General features: G+C 42.3%; 2 protein-coding genes across 5 annotated transcripts in view; one reads left to right on the forward strand and one right to left on the reverse strand.

Moving 5' to 3' along the window:
- Window positions 1-21: 21 nt before the first annotated feature.
- On the reverse strand, window positions 22-15,296 carry LOC106601370 (phosphoinositide 3-kinase regulatory subunit 5). 3 transcript variants are annotated; one of them, XM_014193547.2, is made up of 18 exons: window positions 15,079-15,296; window positions 12,308-12,420; window positions 11,326-11,426; window positions 11,141-11,209; window positions 10,858-10,996; window positions 10,636-10,705; window positions 10,316-10,493; window positions 9,861-10,029; window positions 9,570-9,638; window positions 8,611-9,440; window positions 8,301-8,426; window positions 8,066-8,194; window positions 6,452-6,545; window positions 6,174-6,250; window positions 5,981-6,074; window positions 5,700-5,782; window positions 947-1,062; window positions 22-829 (listed from the first exon to the last, which is right to left on the reverse strand). In XM_014193547.2, the coding sequence occupies exons 2-18, from the start codon at window positions 12,405-12,407 to the stop codon at window positions 679-681; spliced, it is 2,595 nt and encodes an 864-aa protein (XP_014049022.2). In that variant the 5' UTR covers window positions 12,408-12,420; window positions 15,079-15,296; the 3' UTR covers window positions 22-678. The 3 variants fall into 3 exon arrangements, with proteins under 3 accessions (XP_014049022.2, XP_045571141.1, XP_045571142.1); XM_045715185.1 differs by having other exon boundaries at window positions 8,301-8,423; window positions 15,079-15,263; XM_045715186.1 differs by lacking the exon at window positions 11,141-11,209 and having other exon boundaries at window positions 15,079-15,263.
- Window positions 15,297-17,037: 1,741 nt separating this feature from the next.
- Window positions 17,038-21,011, forward strand: part of LOC106601316 (netrin-1-like) — a 37,800-nt gene continuing 33,826 nt past the window's right edge. Inside the window, exons 1-2 of one of the 2 annotated variants that reach the window (XM_014193424.2) lie at window positions 17,038-17,343; window positions 17,688-18,732. In XM_014193424.2, coding sequence (XP_014048899.1) covers window positions 17,718-18,732 — 1,015 coding nt within the window. In that variant the 5' untranslated portion in view covers window positions 17,038-17,343; window positions 17,688-17,717. The remainder of the gene's footprint in view (window positions 17,344-17,687; window positions 18,733-21,011) is intronic. The other variant, XM_014193425.2, reaches the window with a different exon arrangement.

Raw genomic sequence — 21,011 nt, forward strand, 5'->3', positions numbered from 1 at the left:
GAAATAAATTCAAGTGTGGAATCCTGTTAAATATGTTTTCTTTATTTCAATAAATATATGTATTTACTCATGTTATACACTTGTCAATGAGAACTGAGGAGTCTACAGGATCATTCATAGTTGAAAAACTCAATGTTGACATTATAGCTTAGAGAACATTTCAATGAATGAATCTTCAGACATGATAAGAATGACAGAATATGTACAGTGCAATGCTAGCAATGCACATGGAAGCCCATGGGGACTGTACAATATCCTGAGTGAAACACATTTTCTCACAGCACCACAACAGTAAAATTCCCTTTGTCTAGTCTAGACATCCTCACACAAGTACAATGTATCACAAGGCATCCACTCAAGGTTGTCAAAAAATTAAACAGGAGAAAAGATAATGCAGCCAAAATATTTTTGAATAAGTTGACTATTACAGCACACAGAACACCAGATGTGCAAAAAAATACAACTTCCTCTGTAGCTGAGTTGGTAGAGCATGGCACTTGTAACTCCAGGGTAGTGAGTTTGATTCCTGGGACCATACATAAAATGTATGTACACATGACTGTATGTTGCTTTGGATAAAAGCTTCATGCTAAATGGAATACATTATTATCAGGACATCATGTGGGTGATTATGTCTGAGTGGTTTAGGAGAGGGACGTTGTAGCCTAGTCCAGTGTTTTATGAAGGTTGAGAGCCACAGAAGGAGGTGATGGGCAGGCAGAGCAGGGAGCAGAAAGAGGGGTGCAGTGGCTGGACCTGACCAGGCCGGCTCCTGTGAGACCTCCAGTCAGAACCGCTGCCTGGTTTACAGAACAACGACACCTCACACCTACACAACAACAGAATAATTATTGGGTCAGAAACATGTCATGTAAAATCATTCTGTAATATACTGTATATTGGCAGCACATGATCCGGCCTGTGGTTGGTTTAATTGATACAGTACCTGATGACACTTTGGATGATCTTCTTCTCATCCTGGTCCAGACACACAGGGAAGGTGGTCCCACTGCCACCACTCACCTGGACCTTGTCCACCTTCACCTCTGACCTGGAGATATGCTGAGGGGAGAGGTCAAGGATGCAAGGGACAGGAGTTAGTCAAGGTAGGCCACTACACATGACTGTTTGTGGGTCAATGTTTTTTCAATTTCCATGAACTGTGCTGTTAGGACAATTCTCAGCAACAAACGAGTCATCAAATTAAGATCCTATATCTGTAATTTCATGCAATTCTACAAATTATGCCATGTGGTGGAGAGAAAAATTGCCAGTTTTAGATCTAATTTCCTGTAATTCTACACATTTTCCCATAGGGTGGAGAAACATTTTTGTCATTTTTTAAAGCTAATTTCCTGCATTTCTACACATCGTGCCATGAATTATGCCATGTTAATATGATATCTGAGTCAGAGGGACTAACAATATCAATGGGGCCAATAAGTAAAGGGTCGGAATTTGACAAAGATTACTACAAGTTTAGATAGCTGGCTAGACAAACTTATCAATCAGACTGAGTGACTGATAAACAGTACCAAGAGAAAACTTGCTGATGCACAACAACATTTTTGAACACAGTTTGGACACACCTACTCATTCAAGGTTTTTCCTTATTTTTAGTATTTCATACATTGTAAAATAATAGTGAAGACATCTAAACTATGAAATAACACATGGAATCATGTAGTAACCAAAAAGTATTAAACAAATAAAAATATATATTCTGTTTTAGATTCCCACCCTTTGCCTTGATGACAGCTTTACACACTTTTGGCAATCTCTCAACCAGCTTCACCTAGAATACTTTTCCAAAAGTCTTGAAGGAGTTCCCACATATGCTGAGCACTTGTTGGCTGCTTTTCCTTCACTCTGCAGTCCAACTCATTTCAATTGGGTTGAGATCAGGTGATTGTGGAGGCCAGGTCATCTGATGCAGCACTCCATCACTCTCTTTCTTGGTCAAATAGCCCTTAAACAGCCTGAAGGTGTGTTAGGTCATTGTCCTGTTGAAAAACAAATGATAGTGGGACTAACCGCAAACCAGATGGGATGGCGTATCGCTGCAGAATGCTGTGGTAGCCATGCTGGTTAAGTGTGTCTTGAATTGTAAGTAAATCATTGAAGGTGTCACCAGCAAAGCACCCCCTCCTCCTCCATGCTTCACGGTGGGAACCACACATGCAGAAATTATCCGTTCACCTACTCTGCGTCTCACAAAGACATGGCGGTTGAAACCAAAAATCGCAAATTTGGATTCATCAGACCAAAGGACAGATTTCCACCTGTCTAATGTCCTTGCTCGTGTTTCTTGGCCAATAGCAAGTCTCTTCTTATTATTGGTGTCCTTTAGTAGTAGTTTCTTTGCAGCAATTTGACCACAAAGGCCTGATTCATACAGTCTTCTCTGAACAGCTTCAGAGAGATGTTTCTGTTACTTGAACTCTTTGAAGCATTTATTTGGGCTGCATTTTCTGAGGCTGGTAACTCTAATGAACTTATCCTCTGCAGCAGAGGTAACTCTGTGTCACGGCTGTTTAAATGACCGGACCAACGCGCAGCATGGTTGTAGTTCCACATAATTATATTTATTGTGAAACGTTGCAAAACACCAAATACTTGAATATACAAAAAAAAACGTGACACAGAGAGGAAAACACACTACTCAAAAGATAATCACCCACAAAACAGGAAGAGAAAAACCCCTACTTAAATATGATCTCTAATCAGAGGCAACGAGGATCAGCTGCCTCCAATTAGAGATCAACCCAAACAATCCCAACATAGAAATATAAAAACTAGAACTAAACATAGAAATAGAAAAACGGACAAACACCCCCTGTCACGCCCTGACCTACTCTACCATAGAAAATAACAACTTACTATGGTCAGGACGTGACACTCTGGGTCTTCCTTTCCTGTGGCGGTCCTCATGAGAGACAGTTTCATCATAGCGCTTGATGGTTTTTGCGACTGCACTTTAAGAAACTTTTAAAATTCTTGAAATGTTCCTCATTGACTGACCTTCATGTGTTAAAGTAATGATGGACTGTAGTTTTTTTTTGCTTATTTGAGCTGTTCTTGCCATAATATGGACTTGATATTTTACCAAATAGGGCTATCTTCTGTATACCACCCCTACCTTGTTACAACACAACTGATTGGCTCAAACGCATTAAGAAGGAAAGAAATTCCACAAATTAACTTTAACAAGGCATACCTGTTAATTGAAATGCATTCCAGGTGACTACCTCATGAAGCTGGTTGAGAGAATGCCAAGAGTGTGCAAAGTTGTCAACAAGGCAAAGGGTGGCTCCTTTGAAGAACCTCAAATATAAAACATATTTGGATTTGTTTAACACTTTTTTGGTTACTACATGATTCCATATGTGTTATTTCGTAGTTTTGCTGTCTTCATTATTATTCTACAATGTAGAAAATAGTAAAAACAAACAAATAAAAACCCTTGAATGAGTAGGTGTGTCCAAACTTTTGACTGGTACTAATATATATATATATATATACACAGTGGGGGGAAAAAGTATTTGATCCCCTGCTGATTTTGTACGTTTGTAAGGCTTGGGTGTCGTACTGGAGGAATCAAATGCAGGAAGCTGCGATACAGGGTAGTGGCTTTAATAAGCACAACGGCTAAAACACAAGCCTTCCCAAAACAGCGATCAAAGTGCACAACAAAACAAGGTGCCCCAAACACAGGGGACAAAACCCTGTTGGCGCAAACTCACGCACTACTGCAAAATACAAAATCAGAGTGTCACCAAGAAAAGCAAACAGAGAAACAATCCCGCACACAGAGCAGGCGGGCCTCCTGGCTAAAATAGCCCAGCTAATCAGCCCAAACCAAAAACAGGTGCACACAATCAACAAAAAGGGGGAAAAGGAAATCAGTGGCAGCTAGTAGGCCGGCGACGACGACCGCCGAGCGCCACCCGAACAGGAGGGGGAGCCACCTACGGTAGGAGTCGTGACAACGTTTGCCCACTTACAAAGAAATGATCAGTCTATAATTTTAATGGTAGGTTTATATGAACAGTGAGAGACAGAATAACAACAAAAAAATCCAGAAAAACGCATGTCAAAAATGTTATAAATTGATTTGCATTTTAATGAGAGAAATAAGTATTTGACCCCTCTGCAAAACATTACTTAGTACTTGGTGGCAAAACCCTTGTTGGCAATCACAGAGGTCAGACGTTTCTTGTAGTTGGCCACCAAGTTTGCACACATCTCAGGAGGGATTTTGTCCCACTCCTCTTTGCAGATCTTCTCCAAGTCATTAAGGTTTCGAGGCTGACATTTGGCAACTCGAACCTTCAGCTCCCTCCACAGATTTTCTATGGGATTAAGGTCTGGAGACTGGCTAGGCCACTCCAGGACCTTAATGTGCTTCTTCTTGAGCCACTCCTTTGTTGCCTTGGCCGTGTGTTTTGGGTCATTGTCATGCTGGAATACCCATCCACGACCCATTTTCAATGCCCTGGCTGAGGGAAGGAGGTTCTCACCCAAGATTTGACAGTACATGGCCCCGTCAAATGATGCGGTGAAGTTGTCCTGTCCCCTTAGCAGAAAAACACCCCCAAAGCATAATGTTTCCACCTCCATGTTTGACGGTGGAGATGGTGTTCTTGGGGTCATAGGCAGCATTCCTCCTCCTTCAAACACGGCGAGTTGAGTTGATATCAAAGAGCTCCATTTTGGTCTCATCTGACCACAAACCTTTCACCAGTTGTCCTCTGAGTCATTCAGATGTTCATTGGCAAACTTCAGACGGGCATGTATATGTATTCTTGAGCAGGGGGACCATGCGGGTGCTGCGAGATCATTGACAAGATCCTCCTGTGTAGTTCTGGGCTGATTCCTCACCGTTCTCATGATCATTGCAACTCCACGAGGTGAGAACTTGCATGGAGCCCCAGGCCGAGGGATATTGACAGTTCTTTTGTGTTTCTTCCATTTGCGAATAATCGCACCAAATGTTGTCACCTTCTCACCAAGCTGCTTGGCGATGGTCTTGTAGCCCATTCCAGCCTTGTGTAGGTCTACAATCTTGTCCCTGACATCCTTGGAGAGCTCTTTGGTCTTGGCCATGGTGGAGAGTTTGGAATCTGATTGATTGATTGCTTCTGTGGACAGGTGTCTTTTATACAGGTAACAAGCTGCGGTTAGGAGTAAACCCTTTAAGAGTGTGCTCCTAATCTCAGCTCGTTACCTGTATAAAAGACACCTGGGAGCCAGAACCTTTCTGATTGAGAGGGGGTCAAATACTTATTTCCCTCATTAAAATGCAAATCAATTTATAACATTTTTGACATGCGTTTTTCTCAATATTTTTGTTGTTATTCTGTCTCTCACTGTTCATATAAACCTAACATTAAAATTATAGACTGATCATTTCTTTGTCAGTGGGCAAACATACAAAATCAGCAGGGGATCAAATACTTTTTTCCCCCACTGTATGTATGTATGTATGTATGTATGTATGTATGTATGTATGTATGTATGTATGTATGTATGTATGTATGTATGTATGTATGTATGTATATATGTATATATATATATATATATATATATATATATATATATATATATATATATATTGTTTTTGTGGGTTGGGGGCCCCCTAGCGGCCGCGGGGGGGGGCCTCTTCTGCCCAGGTGTCAAGCAATGTGTCTCTATTTCACCTGATTGTAGTTTTTCTTGGATTTGGAGCTCTGTATCTTCAAGACCTCTGTCATTGTCAAGTGAAGACTGTCCATTTTAGAATCTAGATACAAACACATTATCTTGAGTAGTTCATGTCATATTTTCTAACAACTGCACAGGAACTACCAAGATTAAAATAACATTTCATGGGAGTTATGTCAAGAGAAAGATATGACTAAATGTGTGTAAAATATTACATCTATTTTTGTATTCATCTTTCTCAATTCATCTTCTTCAAAGCTTGCGGTAAGCCACATACCTAGCTGCTCAGGTCCCTTGCAGGCTTTCCTCAAGTTTATTGAGGTGCAAACCATGTCTGTTTCTGTCCTTTGACTCCTCCCACTTACACAAACCTAAAAGAGAATGATGGAAGGGTTGGAAAATAATGTCTCTCAAGTAATTTTGTAATTGTGTTGATTACTTAGTATTTTTGAAGAAGTGCTAAATAATACCTTGTTATAAATAACATCTAGTGCTAATGGCAGGGCCTCACGATCTCCATCAATCCCAAACCTTTTGCTAGCTGCACCTGTAACACAGAGGCAATCATGACTAGATATTACAGTAGAAGGACATACACAAGTATAAATTCTAGAATAAAACACAGGCATGTTTTGTTAAATAACCTTTGAGAGTGGTGTGTGTGTTTTTGTGCAAGTGCCTATGCGTGCCTATGCGTGCGTGTTTATATGTGTGCCTATGCGTGCATGTTTGAGGTGGGCAAACTCACCCATGGCCTTGACGGCTCGTGTCCCTGCTGTGTGTCCAAGCTCCAAGGAATGGATAAACACCTCTCTTCTCTTCTCTCCCCCAGCCAGGGTCAGCTATGTCACACATAATTGAAAGTACTTTGAATGGCATGCACGTGTTTGTGTGAAAAACATCAGTCATGTGGACTCAATCATCCATTTACTAGTGTAGACAGATACGCCTGTATAGAATTTCCATGTATCCTACAATGTTTCACAGTGTATCTGAATACAGTGTTGAAATACAGTACCAGTCAAAAGTTTGGACACACCTACTCATTCAAGGGTTTTTCTTTATTTTTAGTATTTCATACATTGTAGAATAATAGTGAAGACATCAAAACTATGAAATAACACATATGGAATCATGTAGTAACCAAAAAGTATTAAACAAATAAAAATATATATTCTGTTTTAGATTCCCACCCTTTGCCTTGATGACAGCTTTGCACACTCTTGGCATTCTCTCAACCAGCTTCACCCGTAATGCTTTTCCAACAGTCTTGAAGGAGTTCCCACATACGCTGAGCACTTGTTGGCTGCTTTTCCTTCACTCTGAAGTCCAACTCACCCCAAACCATCTCAACTGGGTTGAGGTCGGGTGATTGTGGAGGCCAGGTCATCTGATGCAGCAATCCATCACTCTCCTTCTTGGTCAAATAGCCCTTACACAGCCTGGAGGTGTGTTGAGTCATTGTCCTGTTGAAAATATATATTCCCACTAAGTGTAAACCAGATGGGATGGCGTATTGCTGCAGAATGCTGTGGTAGCCATGCTGGTTAAGTGTGTTTAGAATTCTAAATAAATCACTGACAGTGTCACCAGCAAAGCACCCCCACACCATCACACCTCCTCCTCCATGCATGCTTCACGGTCGGAAGGCCTTATCCATGTAGTCTCCTCTGAACAGTTGATGTTGAGATGTGTCTGTTACTTGAACTCTGTGAAGCATTTATTTGGGCTCCAATTTCTGAGGATGGTAACTATAATGAACTTATCCTCTGCAGCAGAGGTAACTCTGGGTCTTCCTTTCCTGTGGCAGTCCTCATGAGAGCCAGTTTCATCATTCATGGTTTTTGTGACTGCTCTTGAAGAAACTTTCAAAGTTCTTGAAATTTTCTGCAATGACTGACCTTCAGTTCTTGCCATAATATGGACTTGGTATTTTAACAAATAGGGCTATCTTCTGTATACCACCCCTACCTTGTCACAACACAATTGATTGGCTCAAACACATTAAGAAAGAAAGTAATTCCACAAATTAACTTTTAAAAAGTCACACCTGTTAATTGAAAAGTATTCCAGGTGACTACCTCATGAAGCTGGTTGAGAGAATGCCAAGAGTGTGCAAGGCTGTCATCAAGGCAAAGGGTGGCTACTTTGAAGAATCTCAAATATAAAACATTTGTGGATTTGTTTAACACTTTTTTGGTTACTACATGATTCCATATGTGTTATTTCGTAGTTTTGATGTCTTCACTATTATTCTACAATGTAGAAAATAGTAAAAATAAAGATAAACCGATGAATGAGTAGGTGCGTCCAAACTTTTGACTGGTACTGTATGTATTAGTTAAAGTAGGACCGGGCTCACCTCAGCCTGGTAGAGTTGTAGCAGAACAGGCTGTGCTGCATTTCGACAGTAATACAGCACCAGGTCTGCCAGGAGGAGAAGGCGCTCAGAGGAGCTGTTATCTGAGTCACAATCCACTTTAGAAGTTGTCTGGGAAATTACATTCATATAGAAATACAATCCCCAGTTAGGATAATTAAAGGGCACATGATGGTCTGTTTGAAAAGGAACCCAGGTGAAGTTGTAATTGTGGTACCTGGCACAGGACATCAGAGGACAGGCTGAGGAGACTGAGCACGCTCTGTTTGTACCAGGGGTCAGTCATGCCTATCAAATGGGCGATGTCAGTGGTGCTGTCCTCAAGTATAACTGCATTTGACTTCTGGATGTGACAGCAAAGATAAGATAAGTTTTACAAAGTTAGGGTTAGGGAGTGATTATAAGCTCTCATTGTCATATCTAATGGCACGTCATAATGTTTTAGTCTTCTGTATACAACTATGAAGTCAGCTGTAGATAATGCTCTTGTCCTCTTCTGGAAGAACCAAGAAGCTGGGTATTCTCACCGTAGATGTTGGGCATTTCTTTAGACTCCCTAGGTGCCCCTCAGGCACTATGGACAATCCTCCTGGACCTCCCAGGTTCCCCCTCTTCACAGGGACAAAGTAGAACTGCAGCCTGTAGGCCCTGGTGAGGCGAGGACACCTGCTCTCCCTCTGCTGTAGGTCAGTGTAGGCCCTGGCCAGCCTCCCTGCCTCCCGGTCCCCCCCAAACACTACCACCCTGACCAGGGTGGACATCTCCACCCCATCCCCCTCCTCACAACTCAAGATGGGCCTCTTCCGGACACACACGTGGTGACTCTGGGGAAACGGTCCATCTGAGGTGGGGGCAGGCACCCCTGAACTGCGGGGCAGGCGGGGCAGGCGGACCTGTCTAGGCAAGGACTTGGAGCGCTTGAACAGCGCCCCAGATGGGCCGTCTCTAGTGACATCACCACGGGAGCCCATGCTCTGTGCGCGTCGGCAGAGGGAGGAGCTGCGTTGGGACTTGAAGAGCATGGAGAAACGCTGGCTGAGGTGGACTTTTGACTTAGGTCTCCTCCTGTTCTCTGGTTGGCCGTCATCTGTCTCCAAGTCCTCGCTGAAGTCACTGTCCACCCCAGAAGACTCAGACAGGGTGGAGGGCACAGACAAGCTGGAGGACAAGGAGTAGCTGGAGAACATAGAGTCTTTGGAGCAGGTGGACACAGTGGAGATCCGATGGTCTGTGTATCGGTTCTTTATTGTTTCCTCCTCTGTTTCCTCATCTTCATCATCCTCCTCTCCCTTGTCTCTGGGAAGGTTAAGGACTGGGAGCTGGTCCAGCTCACTCTGAAGAAGGTCATTTAAAATGTCTGAACGAATACACAGAATTACATCATTCACAATCCACAGACACAAAGGCTATACAGATTTTACAGTATGGCGTTGAAATATACTGTCTTGAATATGGAGAAAGAAGCAATGGGAAAAAAGCTCATTACCGAAGTTGTCCTTATCCCAGGAGTACATGTGACATTTGGCTAAGGGCAGCGTCAGTGTATGGACATTTCCTAATAATAAGAGAAAGAACCAAGACTAATCAGATCAAATAGGATCAAGCATTGTATGTGACACTGTGAGTTTCTAAGAGTCATTACTCATTTGACTTCCTCATCTGTCTATCTCTAATCATCTCCAGTCCGTCCTGTTTGCCCAAAGTTGACCAGCTTATCTGTTCCAGGAACACCTCAGATGGTGAGATTATGATGAAGCATGTAGTAAAGTTGTCTCACCAGGGCCTGTATGGCAGTCTGGAGGGGACATGCCAATGCTCTCCACCAGCCCCTTCAGGCTCTGCAGTAGACTCTCTCTGGCTGTGTCTGGGTCCCGTGTAGAGGCTGCTGTCTCCAGGGCCTCTGTTACTGCTGTCACAAGCTGCTCCAGATCCTCTGCCCCTTTTGACTGTTTGACAAATACAGATATTGTATAACCTGTTTGCTGGCAGTATATGTATGATACAGATTATCTGCAGTAGTGTTGGTGCGCCATGCATAATGCATATATGCATAAATCCAAAACGAACAACCAGAAATACGTTAACAAACCATGGAGCTAGAAAATGGTGAATGTAAAAAGGTAATTTATGACCCTGGAGTACAGATAATCATATAGAAATGCCTACGTGACAGTAGGTGAAGTAACTGAACTGTGAACACATCATTTAGGAATCACATACAATAGGACATACCTGCAGTGCATGATGCAGTATCTGGAGGGGGTACTTGGTCCCCAGGGCAGCCTGGAAGGCATGTTTGATCAGGGTGATGGAGGTGTCCCTCTGGGAGTGACAGACACCACTCAGCTGCTCAGAGACATACAGGAGCTCGGGAGGGACATCCTCGCCTGGGCTCATTAACAATACCGTCCTAGTACAGTCACACACACACATTATGAACACACACACACACAACAAAGAGGAGAACAGTGGTTTGTGTTTAAATGTTTCAAGTTGGAGTGATGTTGAATGATTTAATCATGGATGGTCTTTGTTGGCCTGTGTTGACTTACATAGTTTTGGAGTGATTGGTGGTGGTGGTCAAGCCCTGTTCTTCTCTCACTAGTCTTTGAAAGGAGATACCTGGTGGAAATACAGTATGTGATGATGAGCCCTGGTTTAAACAATCGTGCCACCATGTGGAAGAAAATGGAACTTGAATCAGGACAGTGACAAGTGACATGAGATGAGACCCAGACCAACAGGAAGGCTGTATAGAGTCTAGGGTTCAATACCTGGCGCCCTGAGCTCCTGCTGGATGAGGGAGAGCAGATGTCGGCTGGCGCTGCAGCAGGGCTCCGGCCAGGACAGGAAACAGTGGAACACCTCACAGGCATCCTGCAGCACCCCAGAGTCAGGGGAGAAGTGAGGGGTCTGAAACAGAGGAGAGATATTTACTGGATCATCTGAGAACTACGGTACATTGGACTGGTCTGAGACTATCCACACTTGGGTTTCTGGTCATGGTTGGTGATGATGAGTTTCTGTGGTGTGGCGGTCTACTGTATCTGGGCTCACCTGCAGAAGAGTGGAAGAGAACAGGAGAGCCAGTGGGACCACCAGCTCATCCTGGGACTGTTCTAGAACCTACAGAATATAGAATTACAGCTACATTACAGCTACATTACAGCTACATTACAGCTACATTACAGTTATAGTGAATTACACAGATGTAGAACAGTTTATTACATGGACAGCCATACCTCCCTAGTTTTCCTCAGAATTTGCTGCAGTAGGATGATGAAGTTTTGTGGATCTCTCTTCACTAGTTCCTCTAAACTCCAGCGGTTTATGCACAGGCCAGCTAAACACACAGACAAACACACGATGTAGGACAAATATATTTTCTTACTTCCCCTTTCAGTAGGAATGGTGGTCAAATCCAAAAAATCTAACTGTGTACATAAAATTGACACTGTGCTGTCCATATTTTATACCAGTTTATTTAAGTGGATGTGTAAAAATGTAAAGTATTTATATCGCATTACAAACTGGGTGGTTCCAGCCCTGAATGCTGATTGGCTGACAGCCATGGTATATGAGATCGTATACCATGGGTATGACAAAACACTTATTTTTACTGCTCTAATTACATTGGTAACCAGTTTATAATAGCAATAAGGCACCTCGGGGGTTTGTGATATATGGCCAATATACCACGACTAATGGCTGTATCCAGGCACTCCGCGATGCGTCGTACGTAAGAACAGCCCTTGGCCATATACCACACCCCCTCGTGCCTTATTGCTTGATTGTCACTCAGGAGTGCTGTGATACAGCCTGATGCTTCATATACCATTTGTTCATTTTGAGTGACTTAATTTCTAGGGAATTTCTAGGGGCTATCTCAATTTCCTATTTGACTTGTGAGCTATGTCCTCACCCCCTCCTTCCCATGTGTCACCTCTTTCATTTCCCCTTTGACTCATGGCGAAACTAGATGGCCCAACGTTTTAACACTGTTTCACAACAATGGGAGTATTTTTTATGAATGAAAACACACATGATTGACTGCATAACCAATGCACCACATTCATTAACATTCAGATGTGAAAGTGGTGAAATTTCACACTGATTAATCATATCCGGAGATTACATTTGGATTTTGAGATGATTGAACTTCCTTCTTAAGAGATGTGCTTCTCAAAGACCATTAGATCAGTAAATCTAAGTGATGAGGCTTACCGTTCCAGGGCTGTGTGTTGGGAGAGCTGTGGCCCAGGCCATAAAGGCACCTGTCCAGGGCGTGGTGGATACGGTCCTCTGTGCATGAGGTGTGCTCCATCTTAGATCATCTCCTGCAGAAGCATCACAGGATTTTCAGTAGTTGAACAACATTGGCGTTTTTTTTCTTAATTACTGTACTTGCAACCACAAGTGTTTGATCTGTGGATGACTAAAAGCTGTAATAAATAAATGGTGATGGAGAAGTCTATCAGAAAAGAACACTTCCATGTTTCAGCAGTGTGAACTCCCCTGGCTCTTTGTTAATCCACAGACTGATGATCAGATTGGGCATATATTAAATAAGAACCTTAAGCCCAGAGTAAAGCTGCTGTGGCCTCCCACACAGACCTGGGTCCCCATGGGGCCCTATATTTAGCCTGGAGGGTCTCTTTCTTCATGTGTGCAGACAGGAAGATGTCATTGTGAAGTACAGCTGGGGTCCAAAGGCAGCCCTGCCACAGTTGCCATGCAACAGGGACTGAGATGTCAATAGAAAACTGAGGGTCACCTGTGGCAGAACAAACAGGAAAAGAGCCTCCCTATTATGATAACTTGGAACGTGACTAAGGAAGAACTCAGAGGGTAAAGTTCATACCCTACATGAGATAAGGAGATATTTAGATGTAATGGCAGTTAAAGATCACTCTGAAACGTTTATACCATTTCAGCCAGTAGTTTTGAAAGTGATGCTCACGAGCCAAAACGGGTCCCTGTTTTTTTGTGTACCATGTCATCCAATTGTGTACGGCATCATCTATTTCATGTGATGTTAGGAATTGTGTAATTTGTATGATACAGTATTATACAAATCCAATTTGTGCAATATGTTACATATTTGTTGTGCTTAAGATCCCAGAAGTGCATCTTTAAGGCAGGAATGTGATGACATGGAATAATAAAATGACATTGCCCTACTCACTGAAACCTTTCCTGTGCATACGTACCATATTTACAGTTCTGTTGTGTGAACTTGATGGTAGCTTTTCACGTATGCTACATGACCAAAAGTATGTGGCCACTTGCTCATCGAACATCTCATTCCAAAATCATGGGCATTAATATAGAGTTGATCCCCCCTTTGCTGCTATAACATCCTCCACTCTTCTGTGAAGGCTTTCCACTAGATGTTAGAACATTGCTGCAGGGACTTTCATCCATTCAGCTACAAGAGCATTAGTGAGGTCGGGCACTGATGTTGCGCGATTAGGCCTGGCTCGCAGCCAGCGTTCAAATTCATCCCAAAGGTGTTTGATGGGGTTGAGGTCAGGGCTCTGTGCAGGCCAGTCAAGTTCTTCCACACCGATCTCAACAAACCATTTCTGTATGGACCTCACTTTGTGCATGGGGGAAATATCATGCTGAAACAGGAAAGGGCCTTCCTCAAACTGTTGCCACAAAGTTGGAAGCAAAGAATCATCTAGAATGTAATTGTATGCTGTATTATTAAGATTTCTCTTCATTGGCACAAAGGGGCCTAACCCGAACCATGAAAACAGCCCCAGACCATTATTCCTCCTCCACCAAACTTTACAGTTTGCACTGTGCATTGGGGCAGGGAGCATTCTCCTGCCATCCGCCAAGCCAGATTAGTCTGTCGGACTGCCGGATGGTGAAGTGTGATTCATAACGCCAGAGAACACGTTTCCACTGCTCCAGAGTCCAATAGCGGCGAGCTTTACACCAGTCCAGCCGACGCTTGGCATTATGCATGGTGATCTTAGGCTTGTGTGCGGCTACTCGGCCATGGAAACCCATTTCATGAAGCTCCAGACGAACAGTTATTGTGCTGACGTTGCTTCTAGAGGCAGTTTGGAACTCATTAGTGAGTGTTGCAAACGAGGACAGACGGTTTTTACATGCTACACGCTTCAGCACTCAACGGTCCCGTTCTATGAGCTTGTGTGGCTTACTACTTAGCAGCTGAGCCGTTGTTGCTCCTAGACGTTTCCACTTCACAATAACAGCACTTACAGTTGACCGGGGGAAGCTCTAGCTGGGCAGAAATGTGACTAACCTACTTGTTGGAAAGGTGGCATATTCTGACGGTGCCACATTGAAAGTCTTTGAGCTCTTCCGTAAGGTCCTTCTACTGACAATTCTCTGCTTGACATTACTGTACTGGCTTTGGCCAGACTTCCAACCTCAGCAGAGGAAGCAGGTGTCACCCAATTGTCACCCTGTGACACTGTTCCTGTGATCCATGGTGCCGGCCGGAGGACTCCCACATAACACAGGGACAACAACACTGTACTGGGAGCAACAATAACTGAGTGTGTTGTAGTACATGAAGCAACACCACAACGATCATTTTGTGACTTGGTTAAGACTGTTGTTGACAGATTGTGTGGATGATATGTTGAAAGAGGAACAGGAAACGAAGGCTTTAGCAACACTTTGCCTTTGCAGCAACGTTTTTTGGAAGTTTTAGAAATTTCACACCTCTGCAAAATGGGCCCATTTTCTAAGAAATCTAAGCGACTGATCTTGGTTTGCACCAGAGGTGAGATCAGTGTTGTTGTTGGGTACAGAGGGTATCAACACTGCACACACACTCAACTGCAGCTTAAACTCAAAACTTGAGTCTCAATTATTTTCCTTTCCCAAGTCTTGAGTCAAGACATACACCATCAAGTTCTTACACAGTGTCTAAATTATTCTAGGAGAAAGGACCTGTTGACATTTCATCAAAGCAGTAGACCAGACACTGAGTGAAGATAGTTAAATCTTACCTGCAGCTGTCCTGAAGGGTATGTGTCATTCAGTATTGCTTTATATCCCAGAGTTTTTTTCCCATCCAGCTGTGGCTCACCAGTGGAAGGGACACGAATACAGTGACCACATCCTTCACTGTGTGTGCTGCCACAGCCCAACGAAAATAGATGATCCAGATTCAAAGTCAAGTGAGCATGTGTAGCTAAACAGGAACTGAATGAAAGACATGTTGAGGAGGTAGTTGGCATTGTGGTGGTATGAGGGCAGGGCATTTCAAATACATTTACCTCATTTGACATCTTGTCAAGAGATTGACAGCTTGTGAAAGTAATTAAATAGGCCTACTTCTATCTAAGTATTGGACAGATTATAATGTCTGAAAAATTGCATAACATTGACAACTTCTGGTCAACTGAAACTGTAAAGCATCTTTGAATCCTTAAAGTTAGACCCAGCAATATGACATATGAAGTAGACGCAGAAAATTAACAGCATAGTGGGTGTCCACAAGATAGACAATTTTGACTTTGTGGCTGTGCTATGTCATAAAAATTCATGAAAACAAACATTTTCTTTTTGGTCTTAATTTAAGGTTAGGGTAAGGTATAACATCAGCAGTGTGGTTAAGGTTAGGGTTAACGCAATGGTAAGGTTTAAAATAAGATGTTAAGAAGCTAAATTGCAGATGTAGGACATGTTTTAGCCATAATTATGACTTTGTGGCTGTGGTAACTAGTGATGACCAGCAGTGTGTCAATTTCCGCAACAACTAAGAGCGTTAAAGTGCGAGGCTCAATTGCTCTGTTGTTTTGGTGCCCTGGCTAACACGCTGTGAGCAGCGTGAAGCGAACTCTTGCACATGCGTTGTGTGTGACTGTGTGAGAGCGAAGTCTTGCATCTCGCTCCTCTCAATATCTGGGTTTTAACTAGATGGGATACCGCTTTTGTCAGATTTGACTTTTCATGGCAGGCTAGGAGAACTTACGCAGAAGGTTAGGATAATTCACGTATCAGGTTAGGATAGTTATGTTAAGCTTAGGAAAAGGGTAAGGTTAGCAAAAAAAATGTATTTGACAAAAGTTGTAATCCTTCTAGCCATGACTACTTATCTGAAAAAAAAATGCCACACAAATTATACCTTTTCAATATGGGAAAATGTGTGGAACATTTAAAGGGACATTTGTTTGCTTTTGGCCCATTCTTTTCCATTTTCCCAATCAAGCGTTTACTGAGCTTCAGAGTAGCCAACAAAGGCGGGCACAGTCAGCAGTAATGTCTCAAGGATAGATGACTATGAATTCCTTTCTCGTAACAGTACTTCCCGCCACCGCACGATGTCACTGCTTGCGTGTAAATGACTGAAGATTGGCGGGACTTTTATCGTTAAATTTCACAACTTATGCTATAGAAGTACTTCAATAATACGGTTAAGGCTGAGATGAAACCTGTTGTATTGGCACTTTTGTGAGATTCAATGTAAACTTTTTTTGTATTATTATTTATCAGTTATACCTGGATCTGCTATCCTGTTGTGGCACAGGTGGTAACTTGAGAAGAACACTGAAGTTATCTAAAATGTGTCATTTTACCTTTATTTAATTAGGCAAGTCAGTTAAGAACAAATTCTTATTTTCAGTGACGGCCTAGGAAATGCCTTGTTCAGGGGCAGAATGACAGATTTTTACTTTGTCAGCTCGGGGACTTGATCTTGCAACCTTCCGGTTACGAATCCAACGACCGCTAGGCTACCTGCCGCCGCTGTAATTGGACCTGCCAGCTGTGATCTTTGAATAATTGAAATAATAAGAAACAAAATCCTAATATCATTGTTGTTTTAATAATATGACGTAATAAGCTGAATACAAACATATTTCAAATACATTTGAGTTGAGGTATATTTTATAATTTATTGTTACACACCAGTGGATGTCGTTGTTCTCTCTTTTAGCTCTGCGAGCATCTCCGTATGACCTCAAGCTCTGCTGGATAACAGGGTCTCACTTTTCTGTTCAAACAGTGAGAGCGTCAGAAAGGGAATGGGACAGACAAGAGACAGAGGTAGACAGAGGTGTGACCGAGTGGAAGACAGAGTCAGGGAAGCTAATAGCGAGCTGGTCCTTCCAATTTATGTCTAGAAACCCAGAAAAAGCCAAACAAGCGGTAGATTTTCGTGCGTAAAAAGAGAGTAGGCTGCCCTCTAAATTCTTAAGTTTTACAACACTTCTCTTCCAGGCTGAACAGTTGTTCCGAGGTAGTGTCCTCTGTGGAGTTTTCTTTGTCTCGTAAGATGATTTCATTCACATACATGTGCATGACTGTTTGTGTTTCATCTGTTTATGTGTGGAGAACAAAACACAGAAATGTACATAGGCTATTGATTTAATATTAACATGTGTGAATAGTATTCTGCTTGTTTGTCTTCACCATGGATCATTTCAGATGTAGGCTAATTATAATTTATATATAGATGGTCACATACATATATATATATATATTATATATATATAGATATATAGATATATATTATAGGCTATTAATTTTGTAATGCATGATATGATAATGTTCCTCTAAATCTATGTAACAAACATCTTAAATATGTCTCTCTTTTTCTACGACTACATTTCAGCGCAAGTGACACTAAAGTGCACGGATTACAATGATAAGGATTTTAGAGGTTTGGGTCACCTCGGTGGCCATTTCTCTGCTGGTTAAGGGGGCTCTTGGAGGTTATGGGATGAGTATGTTTGCTGCCCAGTCGTCCCCTCCAGACCCATGCTATGATGAGAACGGCAACCCCCGGAGGTGTATCCCCGATTTCGTGAACTCTGCTTTCGGGAAGGACGTGCGCGTCTCCAGCACCTGTGGAACCCCGGCCTCAAGGTACTGCGTCGTGACGGAGAACGGAGAGGAGAGGACTAGGGATTGCCACACCTGCGATGCAGGGGACCCAAAGAAAACTCATCCACCTGCGTATTTAACTGATCTCAACAACCCTCATAACCTCACCTGCTGGCAGTCAGAAAACTATGTCCAGTATCCTCAGAACGTCACGCTCACTTTGTCCTTGGGTAAAAAATTTGAGGTCACCTATGTGAGCTTGCAGTTCTGTTCACCCCGACCCGAATCTATGGCTATCTTTAAATCCATGGACTATGGCAAATCCTGGGTTCCTTTCCAATTCTACTCTACCCAGTGTAAGAAGATGTATACCAAGCAGAATAAGGCTGTAATTACCAAGCAGAACGAACAAGAGGCGATTTGCACAGACTCTCACACGGACATGCACCCGCTGACAGGTGGGCTCATTGCGTTCAGCACCTTGGATGGCAGACCCTCGGCGCACGACTTCGACAACTCTCCCGTGCTGCAGGACTGGGTGACAGCCACCGACATCAAGGTGGCGTTCAGCCGACTGCACACGTTTGGGGATGAGAACGAGGACGACTCGGAGCTGGCTAGAGATTCCTACTTTTACGCGGTATCAGACCTACAGGTTGGCGGGCGGTGCAAGTGCAACGGCCACGCTTCAAAGTGCGTAAAAGATAGGGAAGGAAACCTGGTATGCGAGTGCAAGCACAACACCGCGGGGCCGGAGTGTGACAGGTGCAAACCTTTCCATTATGACCGTCCTTGGCAGCGCGCAACCGCAAGAGAGGCAAACGAATGTGTTGGTAAGTCAACTATTTACCTTTGTAACCCACAGCTTTGCGCTATAACGTATTTTTTCGAGATTTAAATGTACTTTCTAAATTGCAAGACTCATAATGATCGAAAGTATTTTGTGTGATTGTGCAGGTTTCTTATTATGTCTAGAAAAACGCATTTTACGCATAGTCTAACGCAGACCTGATTTGTTCATTATTCAGTTTCTTAAATTCAAATTCAATTTAAGCAGCTCACATTGATCCAATAAGAATTAGGCTTTGTAAACCACCGATTGTTTTTGGCTAATTAGTTATTTTTAAATCGTTTCATTGTGTTAAATAAAACTAATGCACCATGCATTCGTAAATTACACCAGTAAATTCATTACCCTGTTCAAATACGCCCTACTTGATAACGATTCAAAATGGAAAAACCACAATAATTGTGAGGAGGGGAATTAATTAAGGCATATCAACCAATTTGAAAAAGTCAGCATAATTTATATCAAATGTTGTAGCCTATAACCAACTTATTTTGTTAATGTAAAAAATGGATTTGGTTGAAAATTATTTAATTGAATGATTTGAATTTAATAAAGTGAGCGCTGGTCCGTGTTCCACACTTTGTTTTTATCACCCAAACCACAATACAAAAATAGAAGGGCATAGTCAGGTTAATTTACTAACAATTACCCACATAGAATCAAACGCTGATTAGCTACACATTGCAATGATTTATGCAAAACGTAAATCAAAACCAAAATACAGATTTTTGGGAAAAATATAACCACAATGTGTTGGCCTAATTACATTTTTTAAATGTTGTTTTATGATACAATATTTTACACTCATATCAAAATGCATTGTTATACTCATCAACTTTTGACTAGCATTGTATTAATTAACATTTAAATCACTGAATTAATGAACTTCATCCGCCTTTAAAAATAATGGACAATTTTCAATTCATGAATTGAATAATATTTCATCTCATGAATTGACTGAGTTGACACCAACCATGCGAATGACATGTTTGTACTGTTTAGAACAACACATAATAGATATTTGTTTGAAGTATGTAACCACATAAATCATTGGAGAGTAAAATTGTTAGATATTGATATCAACAAATGGAAATTACCCCCCCCCACAAAAACCTAACATGTAAAATATAAATACATTTATAAACATGTAATCTTGGCATACTATCCATTTTGGAGGACATGAAAAACAGATGATTACTGTTTAGTCTAAATGCTTTAACTAGGTTTATATTTTACTCTCAGAAATAATCACTGAAAGAAAAGGCAGGAAGTTATTTCTCCAAAGGAAGTGCGGGTGCCCAAGTGCGTAATTGCGTTTTGAGCAGCGTTTCCGACTGTAGTACCAGTTCATTAGGAAGGAAACATTGCCGCTGCAGAGATAGACTGCAGAGGCATGTTGTGTTTCCGTAAGCAGGTGCTTTTACCAGATTGGATGGGTGATTAAGGTGGTTTTATTGACATTTTTGGCACATAGAGAATAAACTTCCACTTTGGGCCAAGTCAGCTATTCAGAGAGGGACAAAACATGAGGTACTTTGAAACCAGAACTAAGTTTAATTCCATCAGTAGAGTATATTTTTCAACAGATCTGGGTGCTTGTATCAACAGTACCACACAGCATATAAACAGTACCACACAGAACAAACCTCATCTACAGTGAACCAAAACCTGGAAAAGAAACAAGTTCTGACACGGTTTGTTCAATGACACAGAACAAGTGAACAAGTTGTTCCCCTTGCCCTCTGCATTTTGCCTGTGCAGGGCCAGCATGTCAGTGTGTTTTACTGAAACAAAAGGTTGTCACTTGTGGCATCCATCATGCTGTCAGAATGAGGCCCCTTTCACCACCTCACTTTCTATGTCAGCAGTGTCATTAGATAAAGCGTCAGAACAGGCAAAATAAGCATGCAGTCCAAGGGAAGGGAAGGGAATAATAAGGGTGGCTTGACACCTCGTTGCGTGGAATGGGCGAGGGAGGCTGTTATTCACTGGGCTACAGCCCAGCTCAGTGGTCTGGCTAAAGGGGCTCAGAATGGCTGCTGCTAAGGATCTTTCTGGGATTCCGGTTGGCCCCTGACTTTGAGTACTATCAGAAAGAGAGAGAGAGGGAGCGTTGGAGAGACAGAGAGAGAGGTTGAAAGACAGAGAGAGAAGTGGAGAGACAGAGAGGTGGAAAAACAGAGAGAGAGAGGTGGAGAGACAGAGAGATGGAAAGACAGAGTGAGAGGAGGAGAAACAGAGATAAGTGGAGAGACAGAGAAG

This window comes from Salmo salar, chromosome ssa03 (assembly GCF_905237065.1).
Source record: "Salmo salar chromosome ssa03, Ssal_v3.1, whole genome shotgun sequence".
Taxonomy (NCBI): Eukaryota; Metazoa; Chordata; class Actinopteri; order Salmoniformes; family Salmonidae; genus Salmo; species Salmo salar.

What these genes read in the sequence shown, in the direction of transcription:
- LOC106601370 (XM_014193547.2), bottom strand. Translation starts at nt 12,407, where the DNA reads ATGGAGCACACCTCATGCACAGAGGACCGTATCCACCACGCCCTGGAC. An exon ending in CAACACACAGCCCTGGAACG is followed by an intron (nt 11,427 to 12,307) that starts GTAAGCCTCATC and finishes CTGTGTGTTTAG; the next exon opens with CTGGCCTGTGCATAAACCGC. An exon ending in CCAAGAAAAACTACAATCAG is followed by an intron (nt 1,063 to 5,699) that starts GTGAAATAGAGA and finishes CTCTCCCCTCAG; the next exon opens with CATATCTCCAGGTCAGAGGT.